Here is a 23727-nt window from a genome sequence, read left to right on the forward strand (position 1 = left end):
TTGTACTATGCCGTGCCTACCAAGTGCTGGCAAGTGTTACGTAATCTTTTTTTACCCAAGTTTTAACATAGGATTGTAGCGTACAGGCAGTGTCCTAGGCTGCGGTAGGAGAGTGCAGAGGAAGGTGTCTTCCTATGGGTGTGGCTCTGCCATTTGTGATCAGGACTTGGAAGCATGAGCACCATTGGCCTCTGGTGCACTACCAAGCTCTCTGACGGGAACATTAATCACAATAAGCATCTTATTGTTTAGCGGCTCACTAAAAAGGAGTAGTTCTTCTTCCTCTTCCTCTTTTTCTTCTTCTTTTCTTGAGACAGGGTTTCTCTGTGTAGCCTTGGCTGTCCTGAAACTCACTCTGTAGACCAGGCTGGCCTTGAACTCAGCCATCCTCCTGCACCTGCCTCTGGAGTGCTGGGATTAAAGGTGTGTGTCCCTGCTGCCAAGGAATATTTCTTTTTTTAAATTTTTTTAACATATATTTATTATGTATACATCATACAGCTTTCTGCCTGCATGTATGCCTGCAGGCCAGAAGAGGGCACCAGACCTGATTATAGATGGTTGTGAGCCACCATGTGGTTGCTGGGAATTGAACTCAGGACCTCTGGAAGAGCAGACAGTGCTCTCAACCTCTGAGCCATCCCTCTACCCTCCCCCCCCCCCCGCAAAGGAATATTTCTTAAACTGAATCTTTGTCTTGTCTGTTTCTTGAAAATACGTATTTATGGTGATTTTTATTGTTTTATTAAGTTTTGTTATTAAGGAAACAAAAGCGTTTTTTTTTTTTTTTTTTTTTTTTTTTGGTTCTTTTTTTCGGAGCTGGGGACCGAACCCAGGGCCTTACGCTTCCTAGGTAAGCGCTCTACCACTGAGCTAAATCCCCAGCCCAGCGTTTTGTAATAGTGAATGCATTATTTTAATTATATAAAAGGTGGTGATGTTTTAGGTATGTAAAGATTAATGCCGGGCTGGAGAGATGGCTCAGCAGTTGAGAGCACTGATTTTTCTTCCAGATGTCCTGAGTTCAATACCCAGCAACCACATGATGGCTCACAACCATCTTGATGGCATCCAATGTGTCTGGTGTGTCTGAAGTCAGCTACAGTGTATTCACATACATAAATAAATCTGGGCTGGAGAGATGGCTCAGGGGTTAAGATCACTGTCTGCTCTTCCAGAGGTCCTGAGTTCAGTTCCCAGCAACCACATGGTGGCTCACAACCATCTGTAATAGGATCCGATGCACAGTGTATTCACATACATAAAATAAATAAATCTTAAAAACATGGGGCTTTTTCTTAAAAAAAAAATCTTTAAAAAAATGATTAATGTCTTGATGTCCTGGTAAAGGGAAAATAGTCACCGGGGCAGAGATGCTAGGGATGCTCTTTTATTTCTATTGGAAGACTCTTGGTACCTCTGTCAGAATGATCCTGCCATTAACAGTGGCCTCCCTTCTGGCCCCCTCCTTCGGAACACGGTGCTGAATACCTTCAGTGAGTGAATAAGGGCTCTGCTAGTGTGCAGCTGTGGCTATGAGAAACATAGAAGCTGGACTGGAAAGGGATCGCTAGGCCTCTCCACCAAACATGGAGCCTTCCAGTGATGGAGAAACCACCACCCCCTCTGGGTACACAGCTTCTCAGGCCCAGGGGAACTGGATGCTGGACGTTGTTATGCTGATGAGGAACACAGTCCCCTCGGGCCAGCGCTCTTGTGCATTTCAGTACCACTGTCTTCTGCTCAACTGTACTTCGCAGCCTTCCGGCTTCCGGTATACTGGCTTCCGGCTGACCTCTTTCACGATGTATCGATGTATCGGTACTCACGGTGAATTAGTTGGGTAGTAAGTAGGGCACAGGGTGGGTGTGCAAGCCTGACGTTTCTTCCTGTCACACGCACCGTGAGGCATGCCCGTGGCAGCTGTGGTAGAATTTAGCAAAGGAAAATGAGAAGTCTCTAATTGAAGTGCTTCTCTGAACAGCCAGGCAAATTTCCAAACTGCTACGCGGTGCTTGAAATCGCAGGACAAGCATTAGTAGCATCTAATGTTGTTCTAAAGCAGAGGGCAAGGTTTAATGTGTGTGCTTTATGTCTTAATTATGCCCAAAGTGCTAGCCGACATTTGATTTCCTTTTACATTGGTTTCTTCGACGGTTGTTCCGTAACTCCGCAAATGTACAACTTATGCTTCCTTAAAACCTCACTTACTGTCCACTGTCTCCCCACCCGGACTGTTCCATTCTCCGTACACAGCATGTAACTTCCTTTACAGAATCCTATTGCTTCTACCCCGTGAGCTCTCTTCCTGTATTCTGACAGCGTCTGGCTCTATTTCTTAAGGCGTGTGTGTCTTATAGTTATGATCTGTAGTGATGGGGTCTTGCTATGTAGCTGTGGCAGGTCTAGAACTTGCAGACTAGACTGGCTTAGAACCTTCAGCGGTGTCTCCCCCCCTCCCCACCACGAGCTGGCATTACAGGCTTGATCCATACGGTCCTGCTTTTCTTTTTTCCAGACTGAGGGAGGACACCAATTGCTTTGAATTTGGTCCTCTATTGTCTACAGTGCTACAGTGCTGGATTTTTAAATACAGTCCATTAGAATGAATGACTCCATTGGGTTTACTTAGGGATTAAATGAAGTGATATACTTTCTTTTTCTGTTGGAGAAGTAGTGTGTTTTTAGTGTCCATTATCACATTAGAAGTGGTATTTTCAATATATGTGATATAAAAATCATGTGTTCACATAAAATAAAGGCTTAAGAGGTAAAGTGCATAAAGAAAACGGAGTGACCACTCTCTGCCCTAATTATCTGTGCTATAAAATGAAGCATTTGAAACAATGTAGGATCAGTGTCCTCTGGACCAGAGATTTGCTACTGAACTGCTTTTTCAGTGTTGGGACCAAACTCAGGATCTTGGATATGCTAAGTTAAGTGCTCCTCGGTTTTTATAATGTTTGACTATATTCTTTTTTAAAAAAAATACTATTTATATTATGTATATGAGAACAATGGCACCAGAAGAGGGCATCAGATCCCGTTACAGATGGTTGTGAGCCACCATGTGGTTGCTGGGAATTGAACTCAGGACCTCCAGAAGAGCAGCCAGTGCTCTTAACTGACAAGCCATCTCCACAGCCCTGTCTGACTAGTTTTAATTGTAGAAGTAATCTGCCTCTCTTCTCCGTGTATTTTCAGAATAAGTGATTATGTGTTCATAACTCTAGTGTGGGCTATAAGCAGATCTCTCTCTTTCTCTCTCTCTTCCTCCTCCTCCCCCTCCTGTTCTTCCTCCTCCTCCTTCTCTCTTCCTCTCTCTCTCTCTCTCTCTCTCTCTCTCTCTCTCTTTCTCTCTCTCTTTCTCTCTCTCTCTCAATGGGGATGGAACCCAGGATCTAGAGCACACTGCCCAAGTGTGGAGCTGCAGCCCCAGTCTTGGAATTTATTCACTTATAATTTATTTTGAGATGAGGTCTTGCAAGGTTGATCTTATGGGGCTGGAGAGATGGCTCAGTGGTTATGAACACTGGCTGCTCTTCCAGAGGTCCTGAGTTCAATTCCCAGTAACCTCGTGGTGGCTCACAACCATCTGTAATGGGATCAGATGCCCTCTTCTGATATATATCTGAAGACAGCGACAGTGTACTCATGTAAAATAAATAAATAAATAAAATAAATCTAAACAAACAACAACCCCCCCCCCCAACCAAACTATCTTGTGATTGTCAGTAATTAGGGTTATCATTGCTGTGATGAAATACTATGACCAAAGTAACTTGGGTATGATGGGGTTTATTTTGTTTACACTTCCACAGGGTAGTCCATCACTGAAGGAAGTCAGGACAGGAACTCAAACAGGGCAGGAACCTGAAGGCAGGAGCTGATGCAGAGGCCATGGAGGAGTGCTGCTTACTGGCTTTCTCCTCCTGGCTTGCTCAGCCTGTTTTTTTATAGAACCCGGGAGGACCATCGCAGGGATGGCCCCATCCACAATGGACTGCACCCTCCCTCATCAATCATTAATTAAGAAAATGCATTACAGGCTTGCCTGCAGCCCAATCTTATAGGGGCATTTTCTCAATTGAGATTCCCTTCTCTCTGATGACTGTAATGTGTCAAGTCGACATGAAAATAGCCAGCACAATAATCTTCTTCCTTTTTAAAATGTGTATGAGTGTTTTGTCTGCATATATATGTAAGTGTACTGTGTGCATTTCTAGAGGCCTGAAGGCGTGACAGAACCCCTGAAACTGGAGATATGGGACATCTGTCAGAGTATTAAGTGTTCTTTATTTTTCTTTTCTTTCTTTTTTTTTTTTTTTTGGTTCTTTTTTTCGGAGCTGGGGACCGAACCCAGGGCCTTGCGCTTCCTAGGTAAGCGCTCTACCACTGAGCTAAATCCCCAGCCCCTATTTTTCTTTTTTAAAAGATTTATTGACTTATATTATCTATATGAGTACACTGTCACTGTCTTCAGACACACCAGAAGAGGGCATCAGATCTCATTACAAATGGCTGTAAGCCACCATTGGTTGCTGGGAATTGAACTCAGGACCTCAAGAAGAGCTGTCAGTGCTCTTAACCACTAAGCCATCTCTCCAGACCGTATTAAGTGTTCTTAATCCCTGAGCTATCTCTCCAGCCCCCGATCTCAAACTTGTAATTCTTCTATCTCTGTCTCTCAAATGCTGCCGCCATATCTGGCTTCAGAAATCTTTTTGGTTTTTGTTTTATTTAACACAAAATTTCTCTGTGTAGTTCTGGCTGCCCTGAAACTCACTCCGTAGAATAGGTTGTCCTCAGACTTGTGGAGATCCTCCTGCCTCTGCCTCCGGAATGCTGGGATTAAAAACATGCACCACTCTGCTCAGCCACTTCAGAAGCATTAAAACAATCTTCTTTGTTGTGTGTTTGTGTGTGCATGAACGTGTCATGACACTGTTATGGGTCAGAGGACAGCTCTCCATAACCTCCCATGATTTGTGTTTCAGGGACTAAACTCAGGTCCTCAGGTTTTGTGGCAAATACCTTTATCATTGCGGCATCTGACTGACTGCAGAAACGTTAAAAAAAAAAAAAAAGATTCAATGTACATCGGTGGGTGAAGGGAGAGACAATGGATTTTTATTTAGCCATAAGAAGGAATGCAAGGTGGATATATGTTATGGGAACCTTGAAAACACACATAAAAGAAGCTAGACACAAATTAGCCAGACTCTGGATGATTCTGTTATGAACCATCCAGACCACACAAGAAATGTAGTGGCACGGGGTGGAGAGACATGAAAGGGCCACTTAATGAACATGGGATCTTCTTTCTGAGTGATGGAAATGCCTCGTAACTACACAGAGGTGGCAGCTGTGTAACATTGTGTATGTGCTGAACACGCGGCATTGTTTGCTTTGAGCAATTCATTTGTTATTTGCATCTTACTGTAATTGAAACCAATAAAACCCAACTATATGGTGGCTCTTAGAGAAGGTCACACTTCTGAGCATCCCATTCTCTTCGAATCTGGCTCCCAGCCCTTTGCGGGTTCCCTGGGCTCTGCTCTCTCCACAGGATCTCTTCTCCTTCTCCCTTCTATCGCCCCCTAGTGGCTTTGAGGCAAGTCCCAGTTCTTTGTACCGCTAAGGCTAAATAAAACCTCCCTTTGGTTTTGGGTGGGAACCATCAAAGGATGCTCAACGCAGAGAACTAAGGGAAACCTGGAAGTTTTGGAGTGAAAAAACGAACTGGATTCAGTTCCCTGTTGTTCTACTTAGCTGTTTGATGTACATCAAGTTAAGTGCGCCATAGCCCCGTCTCCTGATGAAGCTGTGACCGCCACATGGGCAGGAAGCCCAGAGCCGCGAAGATGGTACACATTCTCACAATGCTCTGCAACGGTACTCAGCACAAAGTAACTCCAGGAAACATTGGCTCTCAGACATCTCTGGTTTCCGGCTTTCCCTTAAGGCCCCAGTCAGATGCTGTCTAGAATCAAGTTCCATTGGCTCAATCCTTCTGGGGATGAACCCAGGGCCTTGTGTACAGTAGGCAAGGGCTTTGCCACTGAACCCTGCCTCTCATTCATTTTTATGTTGTGTGGTTTCTTGGTGACTAAGACCTCTTTACAGTGCGGGTTCTCTGCCATCTGTGAAATGACCTAACTCTTGGCATGCCTACCTCTGTAGGACTCTGTCCTGTCTTCTCTAGGTTGACCTTCACAGAGTTCTGTAGCTGATGTGCTTGTCCCACGGTGGTGGGAAAGGGTCCTGTCGGTTCAGGGTGGCAGTTAGTGTTGTTTACTGTGGCTTTAGCATGTGTCACAGGAGACGGCACAGCCACTTAAGTAGGCACGCGCATTCAGGGTCACTTCACTGAGTTTAAAATTAATACGTGTGATCAGTCCTCTGTTTAGACTTTGATCCTGGATTGAAAATGATGCCAATAGTTGATGGTCCTTGTCCCCTTTGTGCAGTCTCATGGCCCGGCACCCAGGCCTAATTACCAATAACTGAGTCATGATGGTTTCTGGAGTCTTCCTTTATAGCTCTGAGGTCACTGTGTGTGTGCTGTGATGTGTGTATGTGGGTTTGTATGTGTTAGCCTGGGTTACGTTTACAGAAACTGTGGGAAGGGCTCTGCTGACTAGAGTCCTGGGCTCTGCAAACAGGAAACCCTGGTACATGGTCTGTTGTGTATGGTATACGTGTGTGGTGTGTATGTATGTGTCTGTGCTGTGTATGTATGTATGTATGTATGTATGTATGTATGTATGTATGCTGTGTATGTGTATGTATGTGTAGTATGTGTGTATGTGGTGTGTATGTATGTATGTGTATGTGGTGTGTATGTATGTATGCTGTGTATGTGTATGTATGTGTAGTATGTGTGTGTATGTATGCATGTGTATGTGGTATGTATGTATGTATGTGTGGTGTGTATGTGTATGTATATATGCTATGTATGTGTATGTGGTATATGTACAGTATGTGTGGTGTACATGTGTGTGAATGTGTGAATGTGTGTGTGTAGGGTATGTGTGGTATGTAGTATGTATGCTGTGTACGTATATATGGTATGTATGTAGTATGTGTGATGTGCATGTGTGGCGTGTAGTATATGTATGTCCTGTGTGTGTCACACTGGACCATATTTTTTTTTAAAGATTTATTTGTTTATTATATTTAAGCATACTGTAGCTGTCCTCAGACACACCAGAAGAGGGCATCCGATGGTTGTGCGCCACCATGTCATTGCTGGGGATTGAACTCAGGACCTCTGGAAGAGCAGTCAGTGCTCCTAACCACTGAGCCATCTTTCCAGCCCCCTGAACCATATTTTCAGCCACTTTTTTTTTCTTCAAATTTTTCTTTTTGAGATGAAAGTCTCACCGAGCTGCACAGGTTGGCCTTGAACTTATGATCCACTTCACTCAGCTTCTTGAGTACACGAGTTTACAGTTCTATACTCTTCAGTCTGGCTCATGGGTTTGTGAAGAGAAAGTTCAGTGGCAGGGAAGGATCCTTGGCAGAAGTCTGCTCATGTTCTGGAACATTCGGCCACAGCCTCGTGTCCGGACTGTCACTGATGACTGCATCAGATGATAACAGCGTCATGTTTGACATACCTCCCCGATGCCTTCCTGCTTTCCTCCCTGAGCCAAGACTCACCCAGAATTCAACCCTGAGTCATCCTGTTGCTGGAACTGCCACCATCTTCCACAAAAGCTCTATAAATTTGTTAGACGTTTAGGGCTTCTTGGAACACTGATTTAAGACTATTTTTGTTAGGTAGCATATCAGTGTTCAGTGCTCAGAATCCTTTGATGAAACTGTAGATTGAAAGTCCTTGGATACTTTTGTGAGTTTCCTCACTGCCTTGAAAGCTGTGTGGGAAGTGTGTCTTCAGCTTAGCCTGGGTTAAGTTTACAGAAACTGGGAAGGGCCCTGCAGTCAAATAGCCCTGGTTTTAAATGCAGGAGCTACAGTGAGTGCAGGACTGAGTAAGACCTCTGTGCCGTTGTTTCTGGCCATGGAGGGATGTTTCTTCCTGGCTTGCTTCCCCTGGCCTGCTCAGCACCTTCCAGGTTCTCCTTCCTTAGTGACAGGGATGGAACCGATGCCTGCAAATGGTAGGTGAGGGATCTGTCACTGTGTCCCATCTCAGCCCTCTGCTTTTGTACAATTCTTGACATTAAGTACAAGATCTCGCTCTTCGGGCTTGGGCTTGGGGTTCCAGCGACAGGGCTAAATGTATCAAGAAGGTTGGGATTGTGGGGAAATACAGGACCCACTTTGGTGCCCCCCTCTGGAAAATGGTGAGGAAAATTGAAATCAGCCAGCACACCAAGTACACTTGCTCCTTTTGTGGCAAGACCAAGATGAAGAGACGAGCCATTGGCATCAGGCACTGTGGTTCCCGCATGAAAACAGTGGCTGGTGGGACCTGGACCTACGATACTACTTCTGCAGTCACAGTGAAGTCTGCCATCAGAAGATTGAAGCCCTACCAGTCTGAGACTTGCTTGGCCTGCAATAAATGGGCTAATTTCAGAAGAAAAAAAAAGTACAAGATTTCCTCAACCCTAGGATCACCCTGTCTTAGTCAGGGTTTCTATTCCTGCACAAACATCATGACCAAGAAGCAAGGTGGGGAGGAAAGGGTTTATTCAGCTTACACTGCCACATTGCTGTTTATCACCAAAGGAAGTCAGGACTGGAACTCAAGCAGGGCAGGAAGCAGGAGCTGATGCAGAGGCCATGGAGGGATGTTACTTACTGGCTGGCTTCCCCTGGCTTGCTCAGCTTGCTCTCTTATAGAACCTAAGACCACCAGCCCAGGGACGGCACCACCCACAATGGGCTGGGTCTCCCCCACTTGATCACTATAGTTGAGAAAATGCCTTACAGCTGGGTCTCATGAAGGCATTTCCTCAGGGGGGGCTCCTTTCTCTGTGATAACTCCAGCTTGTGTCAAGTTGACACACAAAACTAACCAGTACAACCCCTTTCCTTACTATCTTCTCAAGTATTCAAAAAAGCTAGACTTATTTATTTTCTTTTTTAAGGGTGATTTGTTACTGTTTTCCCATTATTATTATTATTACTATTATTACTACTATTATTATTAATTGTTAGTGTATTTTGAGATAGTCTTCCTATGCCCTGACTGCCCTGGCTAGTCTGAGACTCACTATGTAGACCAAGTAGTGCTGGCACTAAATGCTCGTGTGGCTGTGCAGCTGTTTCTTATTTTGTTTCTTCATATGTAGATCAGGCCACCTCCAAACTTCAGATCCTTCTGCCTCAGCCCCCCAAATGCTGGGATTATATGTGTGCTCTCATGTCTGGCTTGCTATTTTATTTCGTGTGTGTGTGTGTGTGTGTGTGTGTGTGTGTGTTTTCCCTGCACATATATATGTATATATATGTGTTTTCTGGGGATTGAACCCTAGTCCTCTGTGAGAGCAGCCAGTCCTGAGTTATGTCCCCAGGTCCTGGAGTTTTATTTTTAAGTGTGTTAACTTTTCGGTCTGATTTGAAAAAGTACCTGGCCGGTGTGCTAGTGACAAAGTCATCTGGGGCACAGTGATATGGTCTGGGGGCTCACTGCAGTGATGTGCGACTGACTAAACCCACAGAGTAGGTCTGCAGAACAACTCTGCTGGAAGTGTAATAGGACATCAAGGGGAAATGAAGAAAGAAGAAAAGTCGTAATCCAACATTGTTTATACAGCAGAAACACACAAACATGCCCAGAATCCTATCTGATACAAGGTAACGCTCCTCAGGAGTTCAAGTTCATTGTCTCTACTACAACGTTGTTTGAAGTGGTTAAGCAGAGCACAATGTGAACGCTTGTCAGCGCCCATGCTTAACTATTAAAAAGGGTTAGGCCTAGACCTTCTGCTTAGAAAGAGGACCTCACCTGCTTTTTGTTCCTAGAGAGAGTCTCAGGGAAATTCACCGTGCGGCTTTGAATTCTTGATCCCCCTGCTTACACCTCTGGAGCGCTATGCTAATGTACTATGGGGTATTGGGGATGGACCCCAGGGCTTCATGCTTACAAGACAAGCATTCTACCAGCTGAGACACATCCTCTGGTTTTTAAAAAGTAATCTCCCTTGCTCCCTTTCTTTTTCTTTCTTTTCTTCTTCTTTTTTTAAAATTTCCTTTTCTTTTCCTGTGCTAGGGAATCTAACCTAGGGCCTTGTGCATGGTGGGCAAGCACTCTGTCAGTGGGCTACATTCTCAGCCTCATGACATTCTCGTAAATGAGCAAAGCCAAGCCCATAGATGTGGACTGCGAGTCTGGTTTCATTAAGCCTGGTCTCTCACCCGTAGATGTGTTTGTGTGCGTTTATTTAATGGATTCAGTAACCCTGGAGAGCTGTGTAGAGACGTAGATAACCTATGCTGTTAGCCTCAGACACTTGCTTGGGGGTGCAGAGAGAGAAGAAAACAGAAACAGACCCCAACGACAAATAAAGCAGACAGGAAAACTTAAAAACCAAACCAAAATCACGAGGAAAAGTGTTCAGTATAAAATCAGAACATAGTGATTCTAGCACACGTGCATGTAAGTAAACAGGCTGGATTGTAACGTGGAAAATGGAAAATACATTACAAAATTAGCGATACTCGCAAAATAAAGACTAACCCCAGGAGAGCAACCTATGGATGGGAAGAGAAGAAATGGCAAGGGAGGTTGGTTTGAACATGCTTGGTCCACCGGAAATGGCACTATTAGGAGGCGTGGCCTTGTTGGAATAGCTGTAACCTTATTGGAGTAAGTAACGGTGTAGGCGGGCTTTGAGGTCTCCTAGTGCTCAAGCTCCGCCCAGTGCGGAAAAAGCCTCCCTCTAGCTGTCTTCAGATCAAGATGTAGAACTCTCAACTCCTCCAGCCCCATGACTGCCTGCCTGCTGCGGTGTCCAGTGCCATGATGATAATGGACAGAACCTCTATGACTGTAAGCCAGCCCCAATTGTTTGCCTTTTAAAAAGTTGCCTTGGTCATAGTGTCTCTTCACGGTGAAATGCAAACTAAGATAGAGATTAAAGATTCATTTTAAAAATCGGCCTACAGAGTAACGGGCTTCTCACACATTGCCTTAGGCTGAGTCTCCTCCCATCTCTCCTCCCCCGTCCTCCACCATCTTTCTTCTCTCCGTTCTTGCCTAAACCCTTTCATCTCCAGAAATCCCTGTTCCACCTCCAAGTCACATATGTTCTGTGGCCATCTTCTCTCCTTTCTCCACTCTCATGTCCCTTTCTAGCCTCCTGCCCTCTGTAAGTACTCACCGGCATATGGATGACCATATGTAAAAATTAGAAGGTACATGAGGCCCGCTCTTAAAGCACAACAGCTAGGACGGCTTATGAAGGACACATTAGCATCTACCTATGGTGAGATATCTCTCTCTGGCCTTGGCTGTCACTTCTCCATAGATCCTTGGGCAGCCATTCTCTACCTGTGGGTCTCTCCGGCAAACCTCTCTCTCCAAAAAATATTTACATTGTGATTCACAACAGTAACAACATTACAGTTATGAAGTAGCAGCAAAATAATTTTAAGGTTGGGGGTCACCACAACATGAGGGACTGTACCAGAGGGTCGCAGCATTAGGAAGGCTGCGAAGCACTGGCTAAGGGGTGGGTTAGTGTGGTGAGTGAGTCCTCAGGGATTCAGTAGCGAGGCTACCTGATGCTTGGCGAGCATTGAACATTGTTGTTATTCTGGGTCTTGGACTTCACAGATCTGTCTCATGTAACACCAGCTATGATGGCTAAAAGGAGCCAGTAACCCTTGGGTACCTCTGCTCTTACAAACCTGGGAGATTACTTTAGAGGGAGTACTAGCAACGAATTAGTTCCTGTAAGTAGTGGCTTTGAACTTTTGGAATAAAAATTAACTGATGGTCTCAAAGAATGCCGTGTAGGTTTTATGGCCTGGAGAACTTCCCCCTTGGGGTTCATCGAATGTTCTTTGCCCTTATTTTCCCAGGCTTACATCTTTTTAGCAGCTGTGGGCACTTATTTTTAGAGCTTTGAACTTTGCCTCAGTGGATAACCAATTCCACTGAGGTAAACAATTTCCAGAAAAAAACAAAAAACAAAAAAACCAAAACAAACAAACTGAACACAGCTCACTCGTGATGACAGGGTCTGCCTTGCAGTGCGAGGTCTGATGCTGATGCCGGGCTGACACCAGTACCTCACTTCCTTTCTTTGTCTGTAGTGGTCCCATAGATGTGCTGTTACCCTCTCAGGGTACAAACCAGGTCCCGTAAACACAGAGGGTTTGGGAGCACAGCGGGAGTCACACACAACCCTGGAGTGGTTGGTCTTGATGCCAGCCCCTTGCTGTCTGGTGTTGTCCATCCTTTTCAGGAGCCCTTCGGGGTTGTGACAGGATGCTTTCAGGCCATTGCTCTCCCTCTGCTGGAAGACGGTCGTCATTATAGTTAATGAGCTGTTAGCTTTTCCATTACGAGATTCTTAAAGGGTTGATAACATGGTAATAACAATAATTTGCTTCAGATGGCAAACTCAGTAACAGGTATAGATAGTCAGCCATCGCCTTTGTCCTCCTTAATAAGTGGGGGAGTGCTGGTACCGCCCCGTGTTTATCAAATACAAAGGAAAACACAATGGGGAGCTAGAGGTAATTCTATTTTCCTCTTATAAACCCTATCGGTAATCACTTTGCTGGCTATAAAGGGTCCTCAGAGAAGGCAGGCTTAAGACAGGGAGGTGAAAAAGAGTTTCTTAAAGATTTTGTGTGTGTGTGTGTGTGTGTGTATGTGTGTGTGTGTACGTGCGCATCTGTCTGTATATATAAATATGCACACATGGGTGCAGTTGCCTGTGTGGGTCAGAAGAGGGTATCGGGTCTGCTGGAGCGGAAGTTACAGGGGGTTGGAAGCTGTCCGTCATGGGTGCTGGGAACTGAATCCTGGCCCTCATCCTGCACAAGTGTAGGAGGAGCTCTTAACCGCTGAGCAGCTCTCCCACCCCAGGGTGATGAGAATTCTGAATGGGCTCAGGAGTGATAGCCTGCGCGGCCTTGGGACGGGAGGGAAGCCTGCAGAAACTAACTCTATGACCCTCTGGTGGAAACATACGGTGTCCCTGCCTGCCCTCCACCCCCTGACCCCCACCCTGGTCATCCAGGGATGGGAAGGGCTGAAAGCTGAGTTGCTCACCAATGTCTGGCGATGTAGTCAATCATGTCCACCCAACAATGTCTCCATTGAACCCCAAGAGGACAGGATTTGAGAAGCTTCTGGGATGTTGACCAGCAGATGGAGATTCTGGATCTGGCGCTTGCCGGTAGAGCATGGGAGTGCGTGCATCCTTCTCGGGTACCCGTCCTGACGCACTGCCTCATCTGCCTGTTCTCTGTGTACCCTTCCACACATCTACTGTAGGAACCGGGTAAATGAAACCAAAGTGTTCCGAGTTCTGCTGTCTTGGTAAATTAAACCAATCTAATGAAATGGTCGTGAGGACCCTCTGTGTACAGCTGCTGGTCCGAAGTGTCGGTGACAGCATGCTGGCTGTGACTGATGTGTGTGTTAGCTTCTTATCACAATGTCTAAATACCTGAGGTGACTCGTGAGGGAGAAAGATTAACTTTGGCTCCTGGTTTCAGCCCATGGTGCTTTGGCTGACTGCTTTGAACCTGTGGCCAGACTGGATACCATGGTATCCAGCAAAGCTGCTCACACTGCTCACGCTGTCGGTAAATAAAAGAGAGGGGGAGGGATCCTCATATCCGTCTTCAGGAGCACTTGCTCTGTGATCTCATTTTCTTCCACTGGCTCCTACCTCCTGAGGGCTCCATTACCTCCCAACAGCGCCGTTGGCTGGCAGCCAGGTGTCAACACATGGTCTTAAGGGGTAGTTAAGAGCCATGTCATACCAGCATCTGAAGTGGGGACAACCCTGACTAAGCCCTTGTCAGATGAGCGCTGCCGGATTATTGTGTTAGGGAGTGGTGACCGAGTATATGCCTACCAACCATCTTTGTTTCGTATTTACTACAGTCTTTTTAAAATTTCCTTCATCCTTTTTTTTTTTAACCTTCTTTTGGGTAAATGTTCTTTTTGTTTTTGTTATTTAAAAACATTTTTTAAAGATTTGTTTATTTTATATTTGATTACACTGTCAGTGTCTTCAGACACACCAGAAAGGGGCATGAGATCTCATTACAGATGGTTGTGAGCCACCATGTGGTTGCTGGGATTTGAACTCAGGACCTCTGGAAGAACAGCCAGTGCTCTTAACCGCTGAGCCACCTCTCCAGCCCTACACTATGCATCTTTAACTTATCACAGACTACCCATAACTCCTACTGCAGTGCCTGCCTATCCACATCAGGTAGTCCGATTTTCAGATTTGCATGAGGGAAAAATCAATGCTATGCGTGTGCAAGTTAGCTGTGTCCAGATTTGTATGTTGAGATCATTGTAGGGTACAGCCCTCCTCTGCCCAACCACAGAATTAATTGTTGGTGTGGCTGTTGGCTGTGACTTCATGTTTCATTTCTCCAGATGAAAATTACAGGTGAGAAAGCGAAAGAAAAGTTAGGATCTTTCTTTAAGGAGAAGTAGAGCAGGGGCTGGTAAAAAAGACAAGCCAAGGGGTTGGGGATTTAGCTCAGTGGTAGAGTGCTTGCCTAGCAAGCACAAGGCCCTGGGTTCGGTCCCCAGCTCTGAAAAAAAGAAAAAAAGAAAAAAAAAAAAAAGACAAGCCAAGATAAAGTGACGTCTTCCTTACTTAAATTTTTTTTTCCCATACAGGTACATCAAGATGGGCCCCAAACTAGCAACTCTTCTATCTCAGCTTCCCAGAGCTGGGATTACAGGAGTGGGTCACTAAGCCTGTTAATTGACTGAACTACTGTCTATGGTTTCTATTGTTGGGAATTGGCTCTCTTGACTACCAAATGAGAGAGGAGAGGAGGAAGAAGAGGAGGAGAAGGAGGAGGAGGAAGAGGAGAAAGGGAGGAGGAGAAGGGGGGAAGAGGAGGAAGAGGAGGAGGAGGGAGAAGAGGAGGAGGGGAGGAAGAGGGGGAGGAAGAGGAGGAAGAGGAGAAAGGGAGGAGGAGAAGGGGGAAGAGGAGGAAGAAGAGGAGGAGGGAGAAGAGGAGGAAGAGGAAGAGGAGGGAGAAGAGGAGGAGGAGGGGAGGAAGAGGAGGAAGGGGAGGAGGGGGAGGGAAAGGAGGAGGGAGAGAAGGAAGAGGAAGGGAGGAGGAGGAGGGGGAGGAGCAGCAGAGCAGCAGCAGCAGCAGCAGCAGCAGCAACAGACAAGTGAACCAGTAAGGACCCGTACACATAGCAGGGTGAAATACTACTCTTGCTCATAAGTATTTGGTGTGACCCTCAAGTGTCAAATCCCATTTGATGTTGTTTGCAACCCACAAGAGCCCGTGCTATGTATGCGTTTTGTTTCCAAAGCTTCCTTTCAGTGGCACGCCTATCTTACAGCAAGTTATGAATGAACAGGTTACCAAAATTAGAGGGAGAAAATGGTGATTGGGGTAAGATGGAAGGGTGAGTCTTGTTAGTCTTGCAGGCTCGTCAAGCCTCTTTGACTGTTTAACACATGCACACACACATCCCTTCCAGCCTCTTATCAGGGAGACACAATGCTATGCTCCCTGCCATTAATACCTTACGAGGCTTGCAGAGGAAGTGATATTTATGGAGAATCGCCTGAGATAGTTGTTGTCCATCCATTTTTTAGATAAGTCATCACTATCTAAATCCAATCTGTTGTCTCACAGACCCCTCAAGAGAACATGGAGTTATGGCAAGGGTCCACACACCCCCTGTTGAAGGTGTTATTTCTGTCATAGTTATCTGTAAGGACACAGCAGCGACATTGCCTGGCTTAAAAGGAACACATCAGTTTACATCCAGGGCTTTACTTAAAGGAAGAAAATCATTTGATAAATGTAATCAGTGTTGGGAGATGGAACTGGAGTCTTCAGGCTTTGAACTTATGTTTTCAACTCCTCTTTAGCACCATGGGGTCATGGACGCTTGGTGTTGGAGAGGCCTTGTGGACTCTCATATGTCATGTCACTTGTGATTCATCAGCGCCGTGGGCATGGTGCAGTGGGTGCTCAGTGCATTGAGTACTGTATAGTGTGTGCACTGCACAATGCTAGTGTGCTGTACTGTGTATACTGCACCGTGTGAGCCTGGTACACTGTGAGTACTGCATGCTGTGAACATGGTACACTGTGGGTACTGCATGCTCTGAGCACAGCACACTGTAACGTAGTGTACTGTGAGCACTGCATGCTGTGAGCAGTGCACACTGTCTGCATGGTTCACTGTGAGCACTGCATGCTGTGAGCAGTGCACACTGTCCGCATGGTTCACTATGAGCACTATACACTGTACACCATGAGCAGTGCACACTGTTTGCATGGTTCACTGTGAGCACTATACACTGTACACCGTGAGCAGTGCACACTGTCTGCATGGTTCACTGTGAGCACTATACACTGTACACCGTGAGCAGTGCACACTGTCTGCATGGTTCACTGTGAGCACTATACACTGTACACCGTGAGCAGTGTACACTGTCTGCATGGTTTACTATGAGCACTGTACACTGTACACTGTGAGCAGTGCACACTGCATGGTTCACTGTGAGCACTGTACACTGTGAGCAGTGCACACTGCATGGTTCACTGTGAGCACTGTACACTGTGAGCAGTGCACACTGTCCACATGGTTCACTGTGAGCACTGCATGCTGTGAGCAGTGCACACTGTCCACATGGTTCACTGTGTACATTGTACACTGTACACCGTGAGCAGTATACACTGTCCACATGGTTCACTGTGTACATTGTACACTGTACACCACGAGCAGTGCACACTGTCTGCATGGTTCACTGTGAGCACTGTACACTGTGAGCAGTGCACACTGTCTGCCTGGTTCACTGTGAGCACTATACACTGTATACTGTGAGCAGTGTACACTGTCTGCCTGGTTCATTGTGAGCACTATACACTGTACACTGTGAGCAGTGTACACTGTCTGCATGGTTCATTGTGAGCACTATACACTGTAAACTGTGAGCAGTGTACACTGTCTGCATGGTTCATTGTGAGCACTATACACTGTACACTGTGAGCAGTGCACACTGCATGGTTCACTGTGAGCCCTATACACTGTGAGCAGTGTACACTGTCTGCATGGTTCACTGTGAGCACTATACACTGTACACTGTGAGCAGTGTACACTGTCTGCATGGTTTACTATGAGCACTGTACATGGTGAGCAGTGCACACTGTCTGCCTGGTTCACTGTGAGCACTGCATGCTGTGAGCAGTGCACACTGTCTGCATGGTTCACTGTGAACACTGTACATGGTGAGCAGTGCACACTGTCCACATGGTTCACTCTGAGCACTGTACACTGTGAGCAGTGCAGCTGACCTTGGGAGAACCTGGCATTCTTCACTCAGATTTTTCTGATGGTCAAGTTTCTTTTTTGATTTAGAACATTCAAGTACCAAAACACATCTGCTGTGTTTATTATTTATTGCAACATATGTGTGTGTGTGTGTGTGTGTGTGTGTGTGTGTGTGTGTGTGTGTGTACAGTTCAGGACCACCTGTATAAGTAGATCCCTTCCTTCTATCACCTGAGTCCCGGGTTTGAACTCAGGTTGTCCGGCTTTACAGCAAGTACCTTTGCTGACCCGTCTTGCTGGCCTCACGGGCTTTAGGTATCTATTTTGACAATGCTAACGGTAAAAGTATTTTATAAAAATTTCCTTCTTTGAAACAGAGAGCAGCAGCTTCTGAGGGTTTGCTCAGCTCAGTGATTGAGTGATCAGCAGAGCCCGTTAGTGACTCTGACCTCAGAACTGGAGTGCACAGGGGTGCATGTGGCCACATGCTGCCCAGTTTGTGTCCCTGATGGACGGAAGCTGAAGGGCCACTCTTTGAAAAGGGGGCATAGAAAGAACAGTGCTCATGCATCCACCTCCAGATGCTCCTTGTCGAGCCCGAGAGCATCTGACCTGAATTCTGATGGCCACAGTGAGATGCCTCCACTTTCACCAAAGCCAGTGGTCAAAGGGGAAAGAGAGTGATGATCACACCCAATTTACCTCCGCGTTTGCAGAGAATTAGAGCTATCCACATGGGCAATGTGGAAGTGCTTGCGAGTCTAACGTGAAATCATTATTTAAAACCTTGCCACTCAGGGCCAGCGGGATAGCTCAGTGGGTCAAGGCACTGCTACTGAGCCTGACTGTCCGGGCACTTCCTTCCATCTGACCTCATCAAGTAGTAGCTGTGTGAGCTTAAGCATTTTGCTTAATCTTTCTGTGCCTCACTTTCCCGATGAACAAAACAAGGATGCCAATGGTGATTGTTATAGAGGAGGTTGAACGTGTGCACTGTACCTGCAACATGAGCTATTGTTATGCTTACCTTTAAAATCTCACTACTTTAAATGCCTGTGAGTGTGTATGTGGCATTTGTGGCACCTTGTCCTGCAGAGGGGGACATGGGTATGCCAGTCCTTGTATTGATTGGAGTGTTGGCATAAACAGGACTCTAAAGGACTGTGTTACTTGCTACTTATAGCTAGTCCCCCAGAGCTCTGTGTTCCATAAGGGTTTGCTTGTAAAACTATGATTAGTGGCACTAGGAAAGTGTGTGTGGCCATCAGTGTGAGCGGTGACCAGTGTGAGCGGTGACCAGTGTGAATGGTCAGTGACCAGTGTGAGCGGAAGAGGGCTTCTTGGCTGTGGAAGTGCTGATGGATTTTAGAGGCCTTCCTGGAAGTCCTGACGGCAACGCTGGAATTTGAACGATGAGAAAGTCAGAAGTAAGAGTGTCTGTTACTGGTGCCTGAGACATGCTACATTTCACTTCTTTCAGACCGAGGCTGACTATTTTTTTTTTTTTTTTTTTTTTTAGGGACAATTTTTTTTTTTTTTTTAGAGTTAGCAGCCTCTGAGAAATATAAGGGCAGAAGATTTGGGCAAAAATGGCAGAAACTGTCTTCTAAAAATGTTCTGATTTTAAAATTGATATATTGAAAACGAGTCTGTGTCTTATTTGTACAGTGAGCGGAAAGAAGTTATCCTGAATTAATTGGAACTTTTAGATGCCTTTCAACCTTGAATTTCATTCAGTAAATACTTTGGAGTCCCTCCTATGTGCCAGGGGACTGAGGACATAATGGTGTCCTAGACTTCATATATGAGTGGGAATACGAGGAGGACTCCAGACAATGAAGGTTGGTCTCCGAGGAGGAGCATCTCCAAGGGGATGAGGTGTCAGCAGTGAAAAACAGACAACGGAGGGAGGCATTTCTAGGGTGGGATAGGGGCAAGTGTCAAAGCCTAGAGGAGACCAGGAGGTTAAGTTAAACACTGCCATCTAGAAACAGTAGAGCCCAGGAAATGTGAAGGGAAGTGGCTGGAGGAAGAGGGCTGATGGGACAGGCTGAGAAAGTTCTAGAGAACCACTGAAGGGAAGGTTTCTACTCAGAGCATCAGGAAACCTTGGAAGAATTTCCCCTAGGACCTGACATGGTAAGATTTACATTTGTAGTGGTCAGTGAGGTGGTAAGTAGGGAAAGTGATTGGATATTTATTGTGGAGTCCTTTGAAAACTTTGAAATAATCTTTTCTATTTGAACTGAACTGTGAAAAAAAACAACAACAACAACAAAAAAACATGACAAGAAAAAGTCCAAACCACATTGCTAAGAATCGGCCCTTAACTCCCTTGCCTCAGGTGCGCTCACGGCTCCCTTCTCTGTCGCGTTTCGGCTCCCCTCTCCACCCTGTCACTGCCTGCTTGCTTCTGCACCGTTTGCAGCCATGCTAGGAGGCCTCTTTCACATGCATTTGCACAGGAAATAAATCCCAGCTGCTCCTCACCCCTGCACATGCTGCAGAGTTGCTGGAGTGAGAAGCATCTCAATTATAAATCAGTCTCAGTGGTGCCCCTTATTTGTGACGTTGAATTCCGGGCTTACATTGAATACCGTTGTTTGTTTTCTCTATTCACAGTGACTTCATAATTGTAGCGCGTCTCCCGAGGGTGGCGGTGGGCGCTGGCTTCTCATTTACCGTTGATGCAGTTGCTCTGGGGCGTGACTGGCTGTGATAGTGGAGATTAGTCTTCAGCAAACATTCACTCCTTGCCCTTCCCGTAGGCCTGGAACCCCAGCTTTGTTTTCCTTTTCTGTCTTCCTTTCTGATTTCATTGCTTGCCTTCTTTCCTCCCCACCCCCCCCCCCTTCGACTTTTTAAGACAGGGTTTCTCTGTGTACCTGGCTGTCCTGGAACTCTGTAGACCAGGCTGCCCTCAATCCAATCTCAGAGATCTGCTTGCTTTTGTTTCCCAAAAGCTGAGATTAAGGGCGAATGCTGGGATTGAGGGCGTGCATGCACTACAACCGTCTGATGGCTGTTGCTTCCTCCTCTTCCTCATTTTCCTCCTCCTCCTCTCTTCCCTCCTCCTCTCCTCCCTCTTCCTCTCCTCCTCTTCCTCCTCTCCTTTCTCCTCTTCTTCCTCCTCTTCTTCCTCTTCCTCCACTTCTTCCTCTTTTTCTTCCTCCTTTTCCTGTTCTTCTCTTCCTCCCTCCCTCCCTCCCTCCCTTCCTCTCCTCCATCTTTCTTCTTTTATTGAGCCAGGTTCTCACTATGTAGTCCAGGCTAGACTACATATGGGTGGGACTAAAGGCATGTATCACCATACCTTACTGAACCTCCAGTTTCTTAAACGGCGTCACAACCCCAGAGGAATCTTTTATTTGATTGTGGAGTTGTGAAAAACTTGGCAAGAATGAAAGGTTTCTTAATGATCAATACCCAAAAATAAATCCACGATGCTCTGAGGGTACTTGCTTGTGTCACGTCATGGGACTCCACTGTAGCCTTGAGGCTCAACACAGGGCGTGCTCACTTTGTACTGTGCGTGTCATGATGTCAACCAACACTACCGGAGCATCCTGACAGTTCTGAGACTATCATCTGTTACAAAATTTAGTGTTTTTACCTTACACAGGGTTTTCTGCTGTTATAGGAGAATGAGGTTTTGTTAGGAAAACAAAGACCTAATTTTTTTTTTAACCATTATTCCTCAGCATGCATAAACACTTTGGACTTGTGTTAAAATGTTGAATTTTTTTATAAAATACGATTTTATTTCATTTTATAGGTCTGTGCGTAAGATGCATGTGTATATGATGTGTACACACACATTTGTGAGTGTGAGTGCGTGTTCACAGATGCCACAGTGCTCATGTGAGGGTGAGAGGACACGTGCTTCCGGGGAGCCCCACAGACTACACGTTACTGCACCCAGCTTTCATGGTCTCTCTATGTATCCTTCACTGTTTTTGTCACTCACTAGACCAGGCTAGCCTCAAATTCAAGACATCTTCCTGCCTCCACCTACTGATTTTTTTCAAAAGAAAAAATTAGAATTATTAATTTTATGTGTGTGAGTGTTTTTCATACATATATGCCTGTGTATCACACATATACCGGGGGCCCTCAGAGGTCTGAAGAGAGCAAGAACCATGAGATTCCTAACCCAGGAAACCATCCTTCTAGTTGCTATTCTAGTTTATTTCTGTGTATATGTCTGTGTGAGCGGTGTATGCCGAGTGCATGTGGGTGCTTTCAGCTGGCATTGCAGGAAGTTGTGGCCCACCTGGTGTGGAGGATGAGAACCTATTCTGCTCTTTGAAGAGCAGCAATCTCTCCAGCCCCTCATGTGAGTTCTAAGGGATAGAACTCAGGTCGGGACACTTGCGTGCCAAGTGCTTTACCCACTGACCCATCTCCCCAACCCTAGGATGTTGGGTTCTAAAAGTTGCTGGAGACATAAGTCAGTGGTTAACAACACCGGCTGCTCTCAGTATCCACAGGGAGGCTCACAACTGTCCGTAACTTCAGGTCCAAGAGATGTAATGCCATTGCCTGGTCTCCTAAGACACCAGGGGTACAGGTTTGCACAGACATATGTTTAGGCATAGCACCCATGCAAAACTAAACAAAGCTATAAAGATTTGTAGTTTATGATGCCTACTTAAGCAGGGTATGGAAATGTACACTTTTAATCCTGGTGTTTGGGGAGGCAGAGGCAAGCAGATCTCTGTAAGTTTGAGGCATACATAGTGAGTTCTAGGCCATCTAGGGCTGTACAATAAGATCCCGGCTCAAAAAACAAAACAAAACAAAAACAAAAACAAAACAATGACCAAATCCCCAGAAAGATGTTCACTTGACTTTTCTAAAAAAAAGTATTAAACTTATTTTGGCTTGTGTTTAAGACAAAAATGCCCAACAGTTTTTGAAATGACCCTAAACGTAACTTTATTTAGATATATTTTCATGAAGCATTTCTCAGCACTCATGATCATAAGATAAAAATACCAACCTAATCTTCAAAGTGTTGAAGATGCCTCTTATCCCATAGTAGCAAGCATTCAGCCAACACTTAATTTTTAATGCAAAATTAGACAAGCACATTATTTTATTGTTTTCATCTTTAAATGATATGTATGTATGTGTGTGTGTCTGTGTATGTTAGAGAACTAAAAATATTTTTATCATTATTGTTAACATTTGATTTATATTCCTATTTTATATGCCTTTATACCTGGGTCACATAGAAATGTCCAGGGCAAACAGGTTAAGAGTAGAAAAGCCTGAGATACACTGTCCCAGACTTTGGGAGTGTTCATGTGACTTATTTTGACCAAATGCTTGGTGGGAGATGTACCCATGAGTTGGGGATTGCTGTATACAAGAAGGGGTCTTTGGCTCTAGAGACCTACGCTGAGCTGTGAGTGTCCCAGGTAGCCAGAGGCATGTGGCATAGGCGTCTCCCCAGTCCATACCCCGATCTGTTCATGTGCACTTGCAATACAGCAGCACAGAGTGTCTTGCCATGGAATACTGTGTTGGCAGTTTGTTGTGTTGTTTGTTTGATGTGCTAAAGCTGACTTAATCTGCTGTTGCTCCTGGGATCTTCTACCTGAACTTTAGATATGGCATAAAAATACATAGAAACAAAAAAATACATAGAAACATTACATATTAAACTAGCCTAGCCATTTTATAAACTGTTGTCACATTACCATTTATAAAGGTACAAGAATGATGAATGTCAGCCCCGATCTTGTGGCCAACAAGAGACACAAATGTGTGCTTAAAAACTGAGGTAAAATCCCTTGCATGGAGTCCCATGAGTGCTGAACTAGACTGAGGAGTCTAAAGATTTGCTATGGAAATGTAGAGGTCTGGGTTCAGTACTCAAACGTGTGAATGAGTGATGTCAACACAAATGCCAATCATGAATGTTTTCATTTAATTCTATATGATGCTGCTTGAGGACTTTAAAAATACTGACTTGGAAACTAGGTGTTGAGGCATGTGCTTGTAATCTCAGCACTTGAGAGGCAGAGGCAGGAGGATCGAGAATTCAGGGATAGCCTGGCAGGGGATAGTAGTGACATGAATAGATGTGTATAGTAGTGACCTCTATCGTGAGACTCTAGGGGTGGGGGAGGAGAGAGGGAGAATGAGAGGGGGAAAGAGAAGAAATGAGATAGACGACCACCTGGGAATGGCATGGGCTTTTGAAGCTGCAAAGCCCAGTGACACACCTCTTTCAACAAGGCCACACCTCCTGATCCTTCCCAAACCGTTCTACCAACTGGGGGCCA

The 23727-nt window shown here is 45.4% G+C and overlaps 1 protein-coding gene across 1 annotated transcript; it reads left to right on the forward strand.

Moving 5' to 3' along the window:
* Positions 1–1589: 1589 nt before the first annotated feature.
* LOC134481618 (uncharacterized) lies at positions 1590–8849 on the forward strand. Its single transcript, XM_063272778.1, has 2 exons — positions 1590–1821; positions 8194–8849. The coding sequence occupies exons 1-2, from the start codon at positions 1590–1592 to the stop codon at positions 8742–8744; spliced, it is 783 nt and encodes a 260-aa protein (XP_063128848.1). The 3' UTR covers positions 8745–8849.
* Positions 8850–23727: the final 14878 nt, after the last annotated feature.

This window comes from Rattus norvegicus, chromosome 13 (assembly GCF_036323735.1).
Source record: "Rattus norvegicus strain BN/NHsdMcwi chromosome 13, GRCr8, whole genome shotgun sequence".
In the NCBI taxonomy this organism is placed as follows: domain Eukaryota; kingdom Metazoa; phylum Chordata; class Mammalia; order Rodentia; family Muridae; genus Rattus; species Rattus norvegicus.

Coding starts and splice junctions, on each gene's coding strand:
- LOC134481618 (XM_063272778.1), top strand. CDS start 1,590: ATGGAGCCTTCCAGTGATGGAGAAACCACCACCCCCTCTGGGTACACA. Junction 1,822..8,193: donor CACGATGTATCGATGTATCG/GTACTCACGGTG, acceptor CTTGACATTAAG/TACAAGATCTCGCTCTTCGG.